Source organism: Lathyrus oleraceus, chromosome 4 (genome assembly GCF_024323335.1).
Source record: "Lathyrus oleraceus cultivar Zhongwan6 chromosome 4, CAAS_Psat_ZW6_1.0, whole genome shotgun sequence".
In the NCBI taxonomy this organism is placed as follows: Eukaryota; Viridiplantae; Streptophyta; class Magnoliopsida; order Fabales; family Fabaceae; genus Lathyrus; species Lathyrus oleraceus.
In genome coordinates this window covers 376,860,277-376,881,120 of record NC_066582.1, presented here as the reverse complement: position 1 = coordinate 376,881,120, position 20,844 = coordinate 376,860,277, and the positions used below count along the sequence as shown (strand labels likewise).

General features: G+C 30.2%; 1 protein-coding gene across 4 annotated transcripts; it reads left to right on the top strand.

The window, feature by feature from the left end:
- The first annotated feature begins 11,874 nt into the window (after positions 1-11,874).
- Positions 11,875-16,315, top strand: LOC127075532 (type I inositol polyphosphate 5-phosphatase 10). Of its 4 annotated transcripts, XM_051016991.1 has the most exons (10): positions 11,875-12,038; positions 12,244-12,315; positions 12,488-12,563; positions 13,530-13,608; positions 13,700-13,804; positions 13,981-14,500; positions 14,620-14,813; positions 14,945-15,053; positions 15,419-15,570; positions 15,766-16,315. In XM_051016991.1, exons 2-10 carry the CDS (start codon positions 12,244-12,246, stop codon positions 15,965-15,967), a joined length of 1,509 nt encoding a protein of 502 aa, XP_050872948.1. In that variant the 5' UTR covers positions 11,875-12,038; the 3' UTR covers positions 15,968-16,315. The 4 variants fall into 4 exon arrangements, with proteins under 4 accessions (XP_050872948.1, XP_050872950.1, XP_050872951.1 ...); XM_051016993.1 differs by lacking the exons at positions 11,875-12,038; positions 12,244-12,315; positions 12,488-12,563 and adding an exon at positions 13,081-13,198; XM_051016994.1 differs by lacking the exons at positions 11,875-12,038; positions 12,244-12,315; positions 12,488-12,563 and adding an exon at positions 13,222-13,295.
- The last annotated feature ends 4,529 nt before the right edge of the window (positions 16,316-20,844 follow it).

Sequence of the window (20,844 nt, the reverse complement as noted above, 5' to 3'; positions counted from 1 at the left end):
AATTCATCACTCGCAAGTCGCATCCAACAACCATGGAAATCCTCAACATAACTACACATGGAGGGAAGGATACCCTACATGAGTACTTAGAATAATTAACGAAGGTGGAAGTAGTAGTAGGAGGCACCGAAGAAATGCTGGAATTCTAGATATTCAAGAAGGGTCTAAGATCATACTGCATGTTCCGAGAAAAACTATGGCTCGAGGGGGCTTGTAGTTTGAGTTATATACAAAATAGGAACAACCTTACATAAATTGGGAATAGTAAATCTTAGTTATGAAGAGAGAGAGAGAGAGAGAGAGAGAGAGAGAGAGAGAGAGAGAGAGAGAGAGAGAGAGAGAGAGAGAGAGAGAGAGAGAGAGAAAGACCAGGGAACTAAAGGTGATGACTATAATAAAACTCTAGAGAGAGACAACAACCATCGAAGGGACATCAAAGAAAGATGACCCTAGTCAAGAACCCATTATACACTCCTTTGAACACTTCAAGGGAGAAAATGTGACAGGAATACAACAATACTAATTTCAGAGATGGGGGATTAAAAATCCATACCCAATCAAAGAATCTCCAAGGGAAAATAAGTCTAAGTAATGTTGCTCCCATAAGTGTCACGACCACAACACAAATGATTATTTTCAGCTAAAGGATGCAATCGAGGAATTGATTAAGAAAGATAATTTGTTTGAGTACACCCAGTAAGGTAGCATAGGAGATAATAAAAAAAATTGAAGGGAGCTTGGGGTTGTAACACCCCTATTTTTTATTTTATTTTATTTTATGATGCTCAGTGAATTATTCATGTTTTATTATATGTGAAATTATGTGATTATTGATGAATATGTGAGTTATAAACAAATGTGGATTTATTGAGTTTATCAAGATTTAGAATAATTCTATTTGATTTAAATAATAGGATAATAATTATATGATGAGAAAATAGGAGATTGGGTGGAAAATTTAATTTATTATTAATATGAGTTTAATAATAAAATAATGAGAGTTTGGGGTGATAGTGTGAATTAAAAGTGTTGAGGGCTAATGAGCTTATTAAAAGGAATTGTGTAGAAAACCCTATGTATATATTCTAAAAGGTGAGGGAGAGTAGAAAACCCTATGTATATATTCTAAAAGGTGAGGGAGAGTAGAAAACCCTATGTATATATTCTAAAAGGTGAGGGAGAGTTAAGGTTCATCCAATTCTTAGAGAACTTGAGAAAGGGGAAAGAAGAGAATCCTAGAGCTAGCAGAGGAAAGGAAAACCATTGGAGAAAAGATTTACTGCTGGAAAATCTAAGGTAAAGGAGAGAGGATTCTTCATCTATGGGTGCCTAATTCATGAAAGGGTAGAGATGTTTCCCTTAACCTCCAATAGAATTTTCTCCTTGTTGTTGATTGAGTTGTTGAGAAATAATATAATTACTATTCTGTTTCTATACCATGATTTACTTGTAAAATTATGTAGTATTTTGACATGAAAAATAATGCATAAATGTGAATTATGTGTAATCATGATTATGTGTGATAAAAGTGCAAGTATGATATGATGTAGATTTTGTGCATACTTGTTGATGAATCAATGAGACGTGTGATTTGAGATATAATTTACTATTGATGCAATGAAGATATTTGTTTACAGTTAGAGTGGGGTTGTATTGCATATGTTGTATTGAGTGGTTATGTATAGTCATAGTGAGGTTGTACTGCATGTTTATATGACATTCATCATATGTGTCGTTGTTGTGAAAAAGACATGTTTGCTAGTTTAGAGTGGGGACTAGTGACTTGTCCCAAGCCTTGAGTGGGGGCTTGGAGCTCAGAGTGGGGGCTAAAGGTTTATAGAGATTGGGCCCCAGTTCATATGAAGAACCAAATGCCGAGTCGGTACCGTATGCATATAGAGTTAAGTCGTGAGTCTGGTTCAAAGTGGGGATTGTGACGAGCATGAGTTGAGTCATTATTGTATTATATGGCATGATTGTGATTGGATGATTGTGATGTGGTGGAGAAGTGAATATATGATTTTGATTTATTTTCTAATTGTATAGATCTATGAATCTACCCTGAATGTTTATGCACCGTTTATTATTTGAATGTATTCTCACACCTTTTCTGTATTGTTGTATATGTGCTCCTCTAGAGTATAGATAATCAGGTACCTGAGTAAGAGCTTGAGGTTGAGGATGGTGTTGCGCTTATTTAGTTGCTTGTCGTTCGAGTCTTTAGTGGGAGTCGCTCTGATACATAACACGTGGGGATTAGGTTGTCCTATATTTTTTTATGTTGCACATCTTCCTGTTTTTTTTATTCTGCGATGAACCGTTTTTCAAACTAATACTATTGTTGAGGCTTTTATGTCAAGTATTTTGTATTCCATAACTTATCAAATGTTTTAATGTTAATTTATATAATTCAAACGGTTGTTGATTGTGCGAGTAATATCCTATTTGGTGTTTAATTATGATATACATTTTTTTTGTTTATTTAAAGTGTCGAGTTGAGAAGTAGGGTGTTACAAGGGTCATGGGGAGTCATCAAGGCAAATATGGTCCCCTCGAAGGGAGAAATTATCCCAAAAAAAATCGTTGAAGCTGTGTCCCGGAGCAGGGACAATAAAGACAATAGTAGCAAAAAAGTAGAAAACTAAGGGGAAAAATGATACTACATTACCTTTATATCCCATTCTTTCTTTACTAGAGACCTCAACCACCGTACCTTATACCTTTCAATTAATCAACTTTAACCTCTTATCCATTCTCTATTTAAAAACGGTTTGAATATGATGGAATATTCTTGTTACTTTAAATCCTCATTATCTTTATCATATATACCTTTTAAAGATGGTCGGGGCTTAAAGCTAAAAGAAGGTTAATTTTGATTTGACATTGGATTGTTTGATTAAGTGCTTGTTTGATTTAGTAATGAAAATTAATTAAAAGAAATTTAATTTTGTATATTTTAAAAAAAGTGAATTTAATGAAAATAATTTATATTTTTTTTAAGTTTGTATAAAGAAAATTAAATAATAAATTTTAATATAAATATTATATTTATATTCAGAAATTATATATTCTAACACTAAATTAAAAATAAAATCATCTTACTCAACATCAAAGCAAAGGTAGGACTATCATACAAGTACAACGACATTAAAGCAAAATGTCATCGATGAGTTGAATCTTAGAAATGGAAGGAGGGAATTTTTGCAATGGAGGGATTTGAGGTCAGTGAACTCCTCACATGTGGAAGACCTAAACTAGTTCTATAACAACATCATGTGCTAGTTAGGAAATGGCAAGAGCATTCAGTTCTGAAAGTTTTATTAGTTGAGGTCCGAACCATTATGCAAAGTTAAACCTAATATATTTTCTTGTGCAACTCATGCTAATATAAAGGTTGCTAACATGGAGCTTAGTCTGAGAATGTGTGGGGGCGGGACATCTCCATATAAGGAATTAATGATATAGTTGAAGGAGTTGCCTAACAGGAGGAGTTGATGGCTATTTTTCAGGGAGGGAAAGTGAATCAAGATGTTGAATAAGACTCTGTATGGTGGCAGGATGAGGAGAGTTATTCAGTCAATTAAAGTTATCATAGGTTGTTTGTGGTTTTCAATACAGGTTCTCAGGTGGCCGTGGATGTACAACATGAATTGGATATTTTATGAGAAACTGTTGTTCCTTTTGAATTGACTATATTAGGTAAAACAACATATGTATAAGATGTATTTCATGAAGATATTTAATAGGATTTGTTTTAATTACAAGATATGAATTTGCATTTAATGAGAAGATCTTCAATCTAAGATTTAGAAGTGTGATTCGGTTTTTAGCAAGAGATTTATTTTGAATCCTTTACTTGAGAAGTTAGAATTGTGATTTACGTCAAGTAGAGATTTTCTTTGAATTGTTCAAAATTAAGAATTTTGTCACGAGGACAGATGTCGAACAAAATGTTCCAGCACGTGTGCAACATCTGACCCTTGTCAGTAGGCCTTAATGAATATTGTTTGGAGGGTATTTTCTGATTGGATATCAATAAGATTTGTTTCTTTTTGTTACTTTCTTTTAACCATGTATTTATTTAGATTTGTTTGATTAGATTGGACGTGATCAAATCAATTTAAATGGAGATTTAAATTTGTATCAAATCAAATATTTATGGAGGTTGTTAAGAAACAAATCAAAACATAATCTCTTATATTTCTGGACGAGATTAAACTTGTGTATGCCCATTGGAAAAATCGCAAAAGAAACATTGCTATTTAAGAAGACTCAAACCTCTCTTGAAAGGGTGTGCATGTATTGAAGACTCTTTGTGTTAGAATTTCTATTTTTAGTCTTTGTTTGAGTTATTGTTGTGCACCACTATAGTGCCTGAATTCATATATTATGGTATGTAGTTTGATTTGTTTAGTTGAGTTGTAATTCATCATTCTCTAAGTTATTTATTGAAGTGTGTCATTGGGGATTAGCGATTAAAAGAAAGTGAGATGGAATCTCATATTTAGGGAGAGACCTAAATAGAAAGTCACAAGGAATAGGAAAAGACATTAAACACCATGGGGTGAATGTTCCTATAAAACTAATTGTGCTAATTCAAGATAGTGGATTTCCTTTTTTGGGCAGACTGACCCCCTAGACGTAGGAGTGGTTTCACCGAATTGGATTAACAATTCTATTGTATTATTTATTTTCTTTCTGTATTTATCATCTTGCTTGTGAATCATTCTTTTCCCTAGTATACAATGTCTTAGACATTTGGTCCACATCTATCACTGTCGGAACAAAATTTCAAAAACAAAAGTACCAAGTAAAATTAGGTCGTTTGGGAGAGGCTATTTATAAACAACCTGCTCACAAGAATGGGATTGCAAAAGCGATAAGTCATCAGTGGAAACCGTTATACTTTGAAGAAGAGACAATTACTCATTTGTTCTTATCTTATTCTTTTGCTGTCCAACTATAATATAAAGGGTGTGTATGCTTGGATTGATATGTAACTGGAGGGCATGGAAGCATCTATTAGAGAGCATAGCAAGATCTTTCAAAGGAAATTAAAGGGAAGAATCAAAGACAATTCAAGAGTTTTTGTTGTTGGCATCATGCTGGTCAATTTGGTTTAGAATGAATGATACTCTCTTCGAAGGATTGATATCTTTTAAAGGAAATTAAAGGGAAGAATCAAAGACAATTCAAGAGTTTTTGTTGTTGGCATCATGCTGGTCAATTTGGTTTAGAATGAATGATACTCTCTTCGAGGGATTGAAATTATCTTGGGAAATACTTGTTGCATAAGTGGTTTATATCGAATATATAGAAAATGAGGATTGTATTTTGGCGGACTGAATTATCAACCCTGTGCCTTGTATTTTAAAAGATATGTAATTTTTGGATTTGAATATCCATTATCTTCTATAACAATATATAAAGGGAAAACTTGGTTTTAGTGTAGCCTATTTTTCTACCAATTTTACCCTTACGTAACTTACATAATAACTTCTATTCAAACCACTATTATCATCTTTCACATAACTTTCTACTATTAACTTCTTATATAACTTCCAATTATCTATAATCTATAACTATATAAAGGGAAAATTTCGTTTTGGTGTAGCCTATTTTTCTACCAATTTTACCCTTACATAACTTACATAATAACTTCTAATAACTTCTATTGAAACCATTATTATCATCTTTTACATAACTTCTTACTATTAACTTTCAATTAAAATTAAAATTAAATAAAACAATATCGTATATATTTTCACGTGTGTTTATTGAAAAAGCGGACAGACGGACACAAAGCTAGTACTAACTAATATAAAAATTTTGTTTATAAATTTTTTTTACTCAAAAATATTAAATATTTTAAATTTAATTTTACACATTTACCAAACATGAAACTTAAATTAACAGAGAATATAATTTATAAACCCCACTTATAATTGGTAGGATTTAGTCTATTTTTTAGAAATGACTCTTAAGACAAATCAAAGGCCTGTCTTACGGCTATTAATCAAATGATTTGTACTTTGTACACACTCTTTGTTTGTTTCCACAGAAGCTAGATCTTTAGTGTGCGAGGTTCTTGATTATCTATAAGTAAAAACCTATTGAGAAAAAAATGGTATATGGAAAAGATAAATTATTATTAATGAAGATAACAAATTGGTTTACTTATGAAAGAAAAATTCCTTAGAGATAAGTTAGAATTATTAAACTATAGATTTGTTTAAGTTATTTAAGGATCTAGAGATTGGTTAATCACTATGAGAGGTAGATTATTTATTTTATATCCCGTCTGTTTTATTTTGCTATTTCTCTAAGTTTGGTATTTGATATTATATATATATATATATAATATATATATATATATATATATATATATATTATATATATATATATATATAGATATATATATATAGATATATATATATATATATATATAGATATATATCTTATATATATATATATATATAGATAATATATATATATATATATATATATATAACTATCATATATATATTATATACTATATATCCTAATATATATAATATATATATATCTATCTATATATATATATATATATATATATATATCAATCTCTATATCTATATATATCTAGCTCTCTAGATATATAGCATATATCTATCTCTATATATCTATCTCTCGATATATATATCTCTATATATCGCTAGCTCTAGCTCTATATATAGCTATCTATATCTCTCTATCCTCTCTCTATCTCTACTATAGCGCTCTCCTATATCTCTCTCTCTATCTCATCTCCGAGAGAGAGAGAGAGAGCCGCGAGGCGAGCGCCGCGAGAGAGAGCGCGCGCCGCGGAGGCGCGAGAGCGAGCGAGCGCGAGCGAGCGCGCGCGCGCGCCGCGAGCGCGCGCGCGCGAGCGCGCGCGCGCGCGCGCGCGCGCGAGCGCGCGCGCGCGACGCGAGCAGCGCGCGCGCCGCGCTCCGCGCGAGCGAGAGCGCGCGCGCCGCGCGCGCGCGGCGCGGCGGCGCGCGCGCGCGCGAGGCGCGCGCGCGCGCGCGAGCCGCGGCGCGCGCGCCCGCGAGCGCAGCAGCTTCCTCTCCATTGTCAATGTCACCCGGTTTATATTATCGATTCATCATCATCACCCGTTTACATTACTTTATAGATTTTTAAAATAAAAATCAAACTTATCATAAATATGTAACGTTTAGGATTAACTGACGCGTAAAATTCTTTACTATCAGTGTAATAAGTGGATTTCAATTAAGTCTATAGATATATTATTATTTATTTAATTAAAAAACAGTTATATTGTTCAAAGTTATAAAGTCAAAGTTTTCTCTTATGCTTGATATTGAATATTTTAAAACCATTATATTGCTTTCAAAACATACTGTATAATCACTGTAAATTCTAAATTCAATAATGATTTTTTATCATATGGTACATAAAACGGGGGGCTACATCATATTTTGACAAATGACACCTTTATATTCCAATTACAAATCACTGTTTTAAATTTTAATAATCAGAATCAGATGCTGCTGACATATGTATACGGTGAATTGCATAAACTTTTCATTGTTTAATTTGTTTTTTTATTGTAGTATAATCAATAAACAGTAATTGCAAATGTTGAAATTTCTGAGTTCAGAAAGTGACATTAGTGTGAAACACTGTAACCACACATTAGCTTACAAAATATGCAGATCGTCTGATAAGATCATTGATGTCATGCATGCTGAAACATATGCCACATTACTGTTCTAGGTTTCAACTAAACTCCATAACATGATCCGGAAGGAAAGGGGAAAAAGACACAACTTGTCTTTAGATGGGGTCATTATCAGCCTAAATGTTACAAAAACAAAATCAATTTACATAAATATCTAAAATAACACAAGTTCAAGTTAATAGAATACAAAAAAAAATCGTAAAATAAAACCTAAATTTGATTCTATTAATGAATAATGTTTAACATAGAAAAATTAAATATACTAAAAAAGAACTAATATATTATTTTTGAGTGAATGAACATAAATATTAATATAATTCATAAATTTTGTAATTATGCGGTCCAAATGGACTATTCGCGCCCATGCGGATTAATCCTAACGTGGTAGAAAATATTTTATAATCCATCTAAAAAGTTCAAACAAAATTTAAACTTAAATTTTAAAACTCAAACTTTTATCTGATTTGACGATCCATACGTCATTCTAATATTCTAAATGTTAATGCACGCGGTCTTTTAATTTATTTATTTTTTGAATTGTATCAATTTTTTATTAGAAGAAAAACAAAGGGAACCAAGTGATTTGAGTGATGTTAAGTGAATGTGACAAAGTATCATTGAGAGAATTGATTGCCCTAGTCCTTAGAAGAAGCGATAGCTTGAAAAATGGTGATGGTAAGTTGAAATTTGGGTTAGAGATATTGGTTATTGGTTATGAGGCATGAAAGGAGGAAGATCAAGGAATGTGTCTGTGAAATGGGAGTGAATTAGGCCCACTTTGGCACTTAAAAAGCAAAATGGTGACCCTTTATTTTGGGGAGAATGATATATGTGCTTTTATCAATGAAAAAATTGCCTCCATTTTGGTGTTATTCTAGGCTGTCTTTCGTCCCTTTGCAGGGTGGCGTAGTACCACAAAAGTTAGAGACTTGGTAAAGGAAAAGGAATGGAATGTTTAATAAACAATTAAGGTTTAAAACCAATTTTCATTCTTTAATTTGTTAATTGACACTTTTTTTTAATTGACAATTATTTTTAATGGCTGCAGATTTATAAATATCAATAATTTACTTATATGAATATATAAATATAAATAAATATTAAATTTAAATATATTTTTAAATAATTTGATATTTTTTAATAAAAAATATTAATTTATAAATATATCTCACACCCATTTAGCTTGCCATCAACTTTATTTTAAAGAATTTTTTTATGTATCAAATTAAATAATTTGCAAACAAGTCACAAGTTTGTGTGGAGATATATAAATAATCAAATTAAATCATACTTCTACCATTTTAAAATAAGTAATTCATTGAACCTTTTACGTCTAGGATGGTAAAAGAAATCTCATCCGTGATTACCCGTATGTAAAATCTGTCACATGTAAGAATTGGATAGCTAATGGGTATTTGCGGATAAAATAAATAAATATTTAATTATCCGTTTAGTTATGGATATAAATACGGATTTAATGATATTCATATTTGTGGATTTTTATATCCGTTAATAATTATTTTATTTTTTTAAATTATTACACTTCGGACATTCTTTTCATTAATCGCGGTTAATTTTACTTGATAAGCTCCTTTTCACTTAAAACCTCATCTTCATGCATCTTCTTCTTACTTTGCACTTTCTTCAAAAATTATACACATAACTTTTTATTTACATCATATAAAAGAAATATATTTATTAAACAGGATGAGTAGTAGGAAACTGATATAAACTAGTATTTGTGTCCATGATAAAAGAGATAATACTCTTTTATTAAATGTCATTATCAAATAGTATAGGATATATTTATTATCAAACATAAAAAGTGTAAACATTAAATCAAAAGTGAAAAATATTAAATTGGAAGCAATATAAGTAGTATTAATTAAAGATTAAATAAATAAATAAATAAATAAATAAATAAATAAATAAATAATACTATTGCATCAAAAATGGAAAGAAGTTATTCATTTATTCTTTTTTACAATTTGATCACTTATTTTATGATAGAGGAAATACTATTATATTGTTTATATCATTATAGTATAATTTCCAAAAAAAAAATTAAGTAAAATTTAAAGAAATATTATATTTCTCCTAAAGTTTTTTTGTCACATTACTCATTTTGTTGTTAAGTTATTATTCAGCGTATGAGCAAAAATAAATTCAAATTTTAGAAATGAAATTATTTAAAGAAAATGTAAAAACAAAGAACTATATCTTGAATTATAAGACGAGCATAAAAAGTAGTAGATGAAAATCATCTTTGGGACCATACTATGGTTTAGGTGTAACTAGGTTGAATTTTGAGTCTTTGTTTTTAGTAGTTATATTTTTGATTCAATCAATATCATGGTTTATAAATGCCTAGATTTATTCAGTTACTTGTCTTTTGAGATTGGCCCATTCTCATGACCAGGACTTGACTTTGACTGTCCATTCATCCATTTGGAAGAGTCTCTACTTTGTAGGCCTATGATTTTTAGCTATCATAAAGGACCCACTTCATTCATAACTTTAGACTATAACCACTTTTCAACTCTATATAACTTATTAATCAAAAGTATTAAAGTCCTTTAAAAGATTTTACATGAATTGGATCTTCATTTATTAAAATATAATATAATGTGAATGTCGAATTCTATATTACAAAAATTTGCATAAATCAGTAGTAAATCACATTCAAATAAAAAATGTAGTTTGAATTCTTAATGCATGCCGTAATCTAAAACAAACTTTTTTCTAAGTACTATGATGATCAATGAAAGTGTATGATGGTACTATGATAGCTTATCTTAAATTAAAAAAAAACATTTAACGCAACATATTTTTCTAACAACTATTCCACCGATAAAGAAAATACAAATTTGTGTTGATGTGATATACTAGTAATCTACTATACCTCAAATAAAGGGTTTTAAATGATAGCCATTTCTTTGAGCACTATGTATTAGAGGTTTGGATTCGAAGACAATTTTAGTCATATAACATTGTTAATTTTTTTTTAACAAGAGTTTTATTATTTATCGAAAAAGAGTTTTATCAAATTTCTTTGAGTAAATGAAGGATAGTTTTATACTATCTGTAATCACTTATAAAGTATTTGAATTTTTTTCTGATATTATATTTTTTAAATACATATTTTATTAATATTATTTGTGAGAAAATAAAATAAATATATTTACGAATACATTTTTAATATGTATAAAATGCATCATGGAGTCCTATATAAAATGGAAGTTACTATACTTTATCGATTCTATACATTTGACTTTAAACATAAATATATTCAAAATGACATACATAAAAATTATTTTGATTTACACCATAATGAAGAACAATTAAACTCTTGACTTTATTTTGTATTATTAATTTCTAATAAAAACAAGTATAGCCATACATAAAATCATAATTAAGGTTTCTTTATTTTCCTTATAATGGAAATCAAAACACAAGGTAGAAGCAAGCTTTTGGTGTCACGCACACAGGAAACACACCACAAACCGTCCACTTCACTGTTGTGATTTTTTTTGCAGTCACACGTGGGGTTTGTTACTCTCTCTCTCTCTAGACTTACATCACACATAACAGAAAGTAGCTTCATTTCTTTTCTACCCTTAACAGTCAAAACCAGTACACAAAGGACTAGGTTCAAACTTCAAGTATTAAAACTATATAAGATAAATTTTGCTTAGATTTTTTACTTCAATTATATATAGAGCTTAGATATTTAAAAAGTGATTTTTTTTATAATAAAAATTAGAAAAAATATAATTTTTAATTTTGATTATAATGATAAAATAACAAAATAACAATAAAATTAATTATAAAATCGTCTTGTAAAAGAACAACTCGGATTGTTAAATCTGTTGGTCTTCTATGAAGATAAAATTTTGACATGAATTGATAAAAATAAAAATGCTGAAATCCAAACAAAAAAAAGGTTTGAATCCATTATTACTCTGACCTTGTTTTGAAATAATAATATTAAAAATTTAGTAAAATATATAATATAATAATAACAATAAATGTGAATGAAGAGACATATAAGATTCTATTCCATTCTTCCCCTCTTTTTGTTTGACTATTTCGTTTATTGATTTAATTAATTTTCCTCAAATTTTTCATTCCAAATTTATGAATAAGAAACACCCTACTCTCTCTCTATTTCTTCTACCTATACCTTTTGTATCCTTTTTGAAATCCTCAAATACTTCTGTTCGACTATATATACATGTATGTTTCATGATTCCTTTTTATTGCACTCTATACTACCAAAGTTTTCAATTCTAGAACAAGGATTCTTCTTCAGGTTTCTTTTTTTCTCCTCTTTTTGATTTTTTTTTTTATAATTGATGGTGAAAAGACATTTAGTTCAACCGTTGATCGATATAAGAATCACATTTTTAATGGTAGCAATGATTTCAAAGTGAATCAGATTTGCATCAATTAGTTTTTGTTGAATGAAAATGCATTGATTGAGTCCATTCATTTTCAACATTTTATTGATGATTTAGATGGATAACGAATTTGAGGATACACAAGCAGTTTCAGATATGATTCCAAGTAATCAACAGAGGAAAAAACAGGTTCATTTCTTCTTCTTCTTCGTCTTCATTTATTGTTTAGTTTTTCTTTGTTACAGTTATGGAGTTTTTCTTTAATGGTTTCAAGCCATGTGACTATGATTATGCAATTTACTCGAGTAAGATTTATTGCCGATCGATTATTTTGTAATTATTGTTTCGAATGTGATTTCAGTCGTTTTTCTCGAAAGTGTTGAGTATGAGAGATAGAAACGGAAGAACGATGGAAAGAGGTTCAATTGATTCTCATGGTGAGTTCTATTTGAAGTTCATTCTAGTTTATCTAAATAAGAGGCAGACAATATTCCTGCAATCTTTAAAGTTAGAAATTAGAATACTCTTTTTTGTAATGTGTCACAAAGCATAGACATTGTTAATTTTTCTAAAATTTGTATTATTATTTTGGAGATTTCATTCAATTCAATACTTCAACTTGCTTTCCTGAAAAGGTGGAATCACTACTTTTTAAGTGAAGAGAATGCAATTTGAATCATTACTTTTCTGTTTAGAGGATATTTATAACTCTTTTTTTTTTCCTTAGACTTAAAGTATGGAACCTTTTTGTTCTTTATCTTCTGTGAAAGCATGATAATTTAAAAATACATATCCTATCTGTAAAGATGAGGAAATGAGTTGGCCTAACAGATAATAAAAATGTTTATGAAAGTTGTTTTATTTTAATTTCAGATAGTGTATAAGAATATATTCTTGGTTGATTTTCAGATTTTGTTAATAAAATGAAGCAAAGATGGTGCATACATTTATTTCATTTTCATCTTGGCATAAAAAATACCATTTTGTTTTATGCTTAGTGATATGTTATCCATAATTTCATATCTATTATATGTGGTTGAGAGAATTTTTCATTCTATTTATCTTCTTATAGGTAGAATTTTCGGAAAATTGGTTAAAATAAATAATCATTATTTTCTTCTTTTAGAGGATGGCATGGTTTGATTTACATGTAAAAGTTATAAGATAAGGTGTAGCATCTGGTGATTTGATAGATGAAAATACAATTATTTATCTTTCTTTGTTCGTCTTCGTATCTACAACTTTTACTGTATGAAAGTTCCTTTGTTAATGGTGGAGGTTGTTTCAGAATAGCATAACATCATACTTTTTACTCTATGAAAGTTCTGTCTTAGCATGATCACTTTGACAGATTCTTATTTTCTTTGTTTATAATATTGATATCAGTTTGTGTTTTGTTGCAGAAGTATTTTCTGATTTATCCATCCAAAATCAAGACTCGGTATCTTCCATGTCTTCGGGTGAAACAGTTCAGAATTTCAAGTAATTGGAAGATTTCTTTTGTATCTTGTTATTGTTGCAATATCTGTGACCGTATTAACAATCATAGTTATTTGCTTGTGATTTTAATCAGAGTTTTTGCTGCAACATGGAATGTTGGCGGTCAATGCCCGAGTGGGAACCTTGATCTTAGTGATTTTCTTCAGGTTCGGAACGAACCAGATATGTATGTTTTGGGGTATGCTTTCTTTCTCTGTCTCTATGTGTGTCTCATCTCATAGTTACTAACGGCACTATATTCGTGTTGCATATCTCAATTTGAACAAACGGTTATTTTCTGCGATCTGTGATTGACGACACTCTTAGGCACGAAAATAGTATAGTTGATGATTTTTGCTTTTTCAAACTTGTCAGCTTTCAGGAAATTGTCCCTTTGAATGCTGGAAATGTACTTGTATTAGAGGACAATGAACCTGCTGCAAAATGGCTTGCCTTAATCAATGAGTCTCTCAATGGTCCTTCACATTTTGCTTCGAATAGTGGACTAAAACCTACTGCATCCTTCGGCGGATCATTGCTCTTCCCCAAGCCTTCTCTAAAGAAGATCAAGAAAACTTTCAAGAAATTAAACGGAAAGAGGCTAAAAAGTTGTAACTGTGTACTCGAAATGGAAAGGAAGGCTGCTAAAGATTTCTGTTTCCGATGCCAAGAATCAAATTTTAATTTAGACGATTCTTCGACTGAGGAGGAGGACGACAGTTTCCCGATTTCTGTCGCTCTGGCTACTAATCAGATGAAATATAGTCTTGTTACCTGTAAGAAAATGGTTGGAATTTTCGTTAGTGTATGGATGAAGAAGGAGCTTATTCAATATGTAGGACATTTAAGAATATGCCGCACGAGTCGCGGTATCATGGGATGCCTCGGAAACAAGGTAGTTGAAATATGATTTTTTTTTCTCTTTCAATGCAAGAGCATATGAATTAAGAAGTATCCATGGAAAACAATTCTTTAACATAAAAGTGTTACCATATTTTTTTTATATGGCTGCAGGGGTGTATATCAGTGAGCATGTCATTTTATCAGACAAGTTTTTGCTTTATCTGCAGTCATCTAGCGTCAGGAGAGAAAGAGGGCGATGAGCTACGCCGAAATCTTGATGTCATAGAGATACTGAAGAACACTCAGTTTCCAAAGATTTGCAAGACACAGTACAGTAGAATGCCTGACAAAATTTTAGATCATGAGTAAGCGTTGTTCGAAACTATTTTTGAAAAGTTATAATGTATATGTTTTTTCGATTTCTCTATACTTTGTCAGATATTTTTCATACTCGTGATTCCAAAATTTCTGATCATGTTGGAAAAAAAATCTCCAGCCGAATCATATGGTTTGGAGACTTGAATTACAGAATTTCTTTGAGCCGCGATGATGCTAAAAGGCTTGTGGAAATGAAGGATTGGCCTTCCCTTTTCAACAAGGATCAGGTACTTTCTCCCTTGTAATGTTCATTTGAATATGATACATGTTTTCATTAAACTCAGGGTTTTAAATTGAAGTCTAGAACTGCATCAGCTGCATTGTACCTAACTTTCCACAATATCAATGATTGCGATGTAACAGCAAATGCAACCTATATAAAACCTTGATCAACCTATATAAAACCTTGATCGTATTCTCCTAGATGGTCTCCTTATGCTGTCTTCCAGTCTTCCTAATTTTTGGTTTTAATCTACATTATTAAGTGAAAACCAAAATAAACTGTTAACATTGAAAGGAAAGACATTCATATTGATGTTTTTTTTTATGAATTATGATGTTTTTTTGTGGTTCGTTTTTGTTATCTTGACAGCTTAAAATGGAAAGGGAAGCTGGTCGTGTATTCAAGGGATGGAAAGAGGGGAAGATCTTCTTTGCACCTACTTATAAATATGCTTTCAACTCGGATACTTACTATGTTGAAGGTCTAAAGATTTCAAAGAACAAAAGAAGAACTCCAGCTTGGTATGTATCTCTTTCAATTAATGTTATCAAAAGCATATCCTAGATTAAACCAATTAAACCCTTGTACTATTGTTCAACTGGTTTGATCAGTTCTGTCACGATTGAATCAAATGACTAACGGATAATTTAAAGTTAAATCTTTTAAAAGACCTAAAAAACGATTTCAAAACAAATCTGAGTGATTAAGAATTGCAGGTGTGATAGAATATTGTGGCATGGAAGGGGAATACAACAACTTTCATATGTGCGTAAAGAGTTCAAATTTTCCGACCATAGACCGGTTTGTGCAACATTTTTGGTAGAAGTGGAAGTCATGTTTAAGGGACAAAAGAAGAAAGTTTCCACTTTTAACATTCAAATTGATGATTTTGTACCTACAAGGAGTTCATATTATTAATGAAGCACCAATCTTAACAATAATGATTGAGGTATTACGGTTGGCTAAATGTGACATCAATCTTTGCATTATGAAGATCATTAAAATTGTTAGCATAAGACATTGATAGTGATTTATAGACTAGGACAAATTCACATTTTATTAAATTTTAGACAAAACCTAGGTCAAATTGTTTAGGTAAGTTTCACCATGTTCATTAAAAATAAGTTTAAACAGTCACAAACTACTTCCACCATTTTTAGGTTATGTATGTTTTAAATATTTTTTTATTTAGTAATTGTGTATTTTTGTAACGTAGAACTTGACTTCATCATGGGCTTAAAAAAAAGCTAGCTTGATCAATTTTCATTTTTTTTCTTTTTGAACCTATATTTAATTTATTGTTTTACCATGTTAATGAAGTTATCAATCTATAGCTTCTATGTTATGATTTAGATGTATTTATTTTTATTTAATGAAAATTATTGATTTATTTACATTAACACATAAATATAAATAAGGATCCGTTTGTTTTAGTATTTTCTTTTTAAAATAATTTTTATAGTGTTATATATTTTTATTAAAAAAATTAAAAATAATTTTTAATAAAAATTTGATTTAAATAGTTGTTCTTATGTTAATTTAAATATTTAATTTTTTATATCAAAATGTAAAAAAGAATGATTAATTTTAAAATTATTTCAAATAGTTTTTCATTAAAATCATTTTTGAAATACGATTTTAAAAATGTATGTTTATGTTATAAGATATCAAAATTAATTTTTCAATTCATAAAAAATAAATTTGATTATTTTTTTTTAATATTTTGAAAAACATCTTCCTAAAATTTATTTTTAAAAATATAATTTTATTCTTTTGTTTTTTTAAAACTAAAATAAATAGAATCTACTTGTTTTCGTCATAGATCTATATGAGCGGTTTAAATTCATTTAACTCAATTACTACTAATTAAAGATGTTTAGTTTTGTTGTAAAAAAACTGATATATTTTTTTATAATATTTTAATTATTAATTTTTTCATTCCACATACTTAAGAATATTATTAATAAAATAATAATAAAATTTTAAAAATACAAGTAAATAAAAAAAAATTACAGAGTGATAAGGACTTAAAAAAGGATCAGTACTTGCTAGTTTAATTTAGTAAAATTGAACTCGTTTAAATGAGGGACTATTTTTTTTTATTTATCTAAAAAATGATAGCATCATATAATTTCAGTAGTTTATGGTCCTTTTCTACTGTAAGTTTTGATGAATAAGTGAGAGTATACTTAATTGGTCTTTTTAATGTGTAATCAGGTACTAGAGCACAAACCACAAAGATTTGCAAGAATGAATAAATATTACAATTTTTCCGTTCGAATTGAAGAAGAGTTAGAAGGTCTTGATAACTGCCAAGGAACAATTGTACTAGCATTCACAATTTATGAAATGATGAAAAATGTATTAGAACATGTGATTAGATTTAGAACGGTGAATTAACTAAAGAAATAAAATAAAATAATTAGAGTCAACTATCATCGTGCACCAAAAAACAAGGTTGGTGCTTTATTTAACTTTTTTTTTTTGTTATAATAGAGAAAATTACATATTGCTAGCTAGCTTGAGAGGGAAGGGAAAAAATAGAACCAGCTATTCATGTATGTGAAGAGTTACTTTGGGATCATATGATATAAAATGTGATTTTTCGGTACAATTCTCAATATTTTAATGACATGATACATTGTGATTTTGCAAGGTACATATTGGGGCTAATAATAATTTAAAAAAACATCACTTTAACTTTACACGATTGTTTGGATTTTTTGAGATTGACCTTCTCAACATTTTTTTCAAAATTCTAATACTCCATAAATCCATTTAGTTAGAAATTTCCATTCAAATGGAAAACCCGTCTTCATATAATTAGATTAGTTTGATTCAATGCGTCTCACATCTACCATGAAGGCTTTAATATACATGATGGGTAAAATAGTCATTTTATTATAAAAGAGCATATGTCTAGTTAAGATTAATAAGAAGGAAATTATTAAGTCTCTAAGCCAAAAATATTATTAGGGAATTTTAAGACGTATTATATGCCTTATTAAAAATTCACCTATATTAAATGAAGGGCAAAGTAGTCATCTTTTTAGGAAATGAATTTCAAGTAATGCTTAGAAGAAATTAGAAAATTATCTCATTCTTCCTCGTTCGACACTTGGGACGGAGAGGAAAATTTGAAAGGTGAGCTTATGTGCAAGCCTTCCTTATTTGCATGCACTACTTATCTTTACAATCATGATCCTTATTTTAGAGTAAGCACCGACATTACAAAAATTCACATCAAATTCAAGAGCAAGCATAAAGTGAAAAAGAATAAATTAAAGAGCAAAGATTGTGTGGAAGAACCACTCGATGGGAGAACGAAGCAATAAAGTTCCTCATTCTTGGTTGAATATGACATCATTGTGGAATCATGTTTTGCAGGTTACTGGTCAAATAAGTATTGAAGATGAATATGTTTTGATAAGGCCAACTAAAATATGTTTGGGATAATGACAAATAAAGTCAAATATAAAGAGGTTAGACATGTAAGCAGCGTTAATAAGGTTTGATGATCATTGCGAACATCCAATAATGATGGCATCTAAAATAGAATATATCTCAAGCTTCATCTCCGAGTAAAGCTCGAGCAAGTTTCTATAATGTACTTCTCCCACTTAAACCATTGTTGACAGCTCAAAGGATGACTTATCGTGAAGGCTTTTATAGTCAAAAGGGAAATCCTCGGGAAAAAGGAGGATGGGGGTGAGAGTTATCCTTCGTTGGAAAGGACTTTCCCTATACCTTACCTTCTCCAGTAACCGCTACATGCCCGTCTTCCAACACCCAGGGGAGGATCCTCTTCTCACCTTTTACCCTCCAATATCATTTGGCCTCTCGGGTGACCCTACGATTTACCCGTCATTTGACGTTCTGCCTTCTTCTTGGCCAGATGCTCCTCCTTCCCGGCTAATGGAATTGTAAACATATTTTCTGCAATAAAGTCATAGAAAAGATATAAGGCAAGGTAGTGCATAAAAATAAATGAATATGGCTCCAAGAAACTATCTTCCACTCACAAAAATAAACTTTACTCCTGATTATCTACAAGATGTCCATGGTGGACAACATAAAGCAAAGGAGTGAGGATAAACTCAAATATGTTAGCGGTACAAAAGATCAAGAAGAGTGGCCTAAATAACAACAACAATCATCAATAAGCAATGCATTTACACAATAATTACCAATTCACAAATGTCAACTCGTATGCAATGTGACAATACCTCGACTCTATATGCATATGGTTCCAACTCAAAAATGGTTCTTCAAATGAATCGGGTCCCAACATATGAACCCTGAGTCCCCTCTCTGAGCTTCATGTCCCCTTTCCGAGTTTGAGACAAATTACAAGTCCCCTCTCTGAACTTGTGACTCGCCTATTTCACAACAACGACAACATATGACGTATGCCATATAATAATGCAACGACAACAACACAACAACAATTACAACCACACATTTGACTGTGAACAATCATTCACGACAACAACAATTACATCCATACATCTGAGTGTAAACAATCATGCATTTAACGCATCAACAATAGTTCTCACTTAGAACTACGCATCTCAACAATCATCAGCAAGTAATTAAAATAAACCAAATAATTATACTTGTACTTCACATCATATATTCACACATCAAATAAACATCCATACAACACTCAGTCATGTTAAATCATCTTAATATCGCTTCATCATTAATTCATTCATATGCAATAATTAATCATGCTAAAAAACATATAACTCATTCAAACTATTTTTGTGTCCTTTGTGCACTTTTTCCCCCTCAAAGTTTAGACATGAGTCATTTCTATAGTTGAGATGTAATTCTCATATCCCCATAGTATTGATGATAATTCTTTTCCATCCAAGAGAGCTAGTGACATACTTGTTGATCTTTATCCAAGTTGGAGTCATTCTCTATGATGATGTAAAGTTCTCATACTTGTGAGTGATTAGATGAGTATTATCCTTAAAATGACAAAATGTCTTTTCATTAAAAATGAATCAAAATAAACATCTTTTTTATTTTTACCACGAACTACAAGGTTTTAATCCTCCATTGCACTTTGTTGGTACGTAGGCATAAGACTCGGAAAGTCTTGGCAAACACAAAATTATAAAAAATATTTCTCTTCTCATCTCCCTAATCATTTGCAAACAACACCATTTTAAAGGCAAAATACACAGATTTTCAAAGAGATTCCTATAGAGTACTATAGATGTTTAGGGTGCTAATATATTCCATTTGCATAACCAACCCCCGGACCCTTATCTCTTTTTATTAGTTTTGTTTTAAAACTTCTTTGGATTTTATTCATTCTTTTTCAATTTCCTTTGAAAATAATAAAAGCGTGATGACGACTCTTCTTTTATGCGTTAACGTAATCAATAGATTAATCTCAAAAATTTTACCGCTATTCATATCATTCAATTCTTGTTTTATTTAATCAATTTGTTTATAAGGCATATATTGAATTCAAGTTTGTTTTTGGTGGAAAATTCTTCCTTTGAAAATAAAGCATTAATTCATTCAAATTTATGCATTACATTTCTTTTCAAATATCAATTTACATTATCCATAAGCATGTTTACAAAATTGAACTTTTTTTGTAATGTTCTCTTTTAGTCCACTGTTGACTTTTTGGTCAACATTTGAATAAAGTCAACTCATCTAATCACCAAGATTAATCTTTTCAAATCCAATTTCAGTTAACACTTTGAAACCTTTTCAATGTTCAAGTTATTTCAACATGACTTTTTAAATTCATTTCAATTAACTTTTTAAAT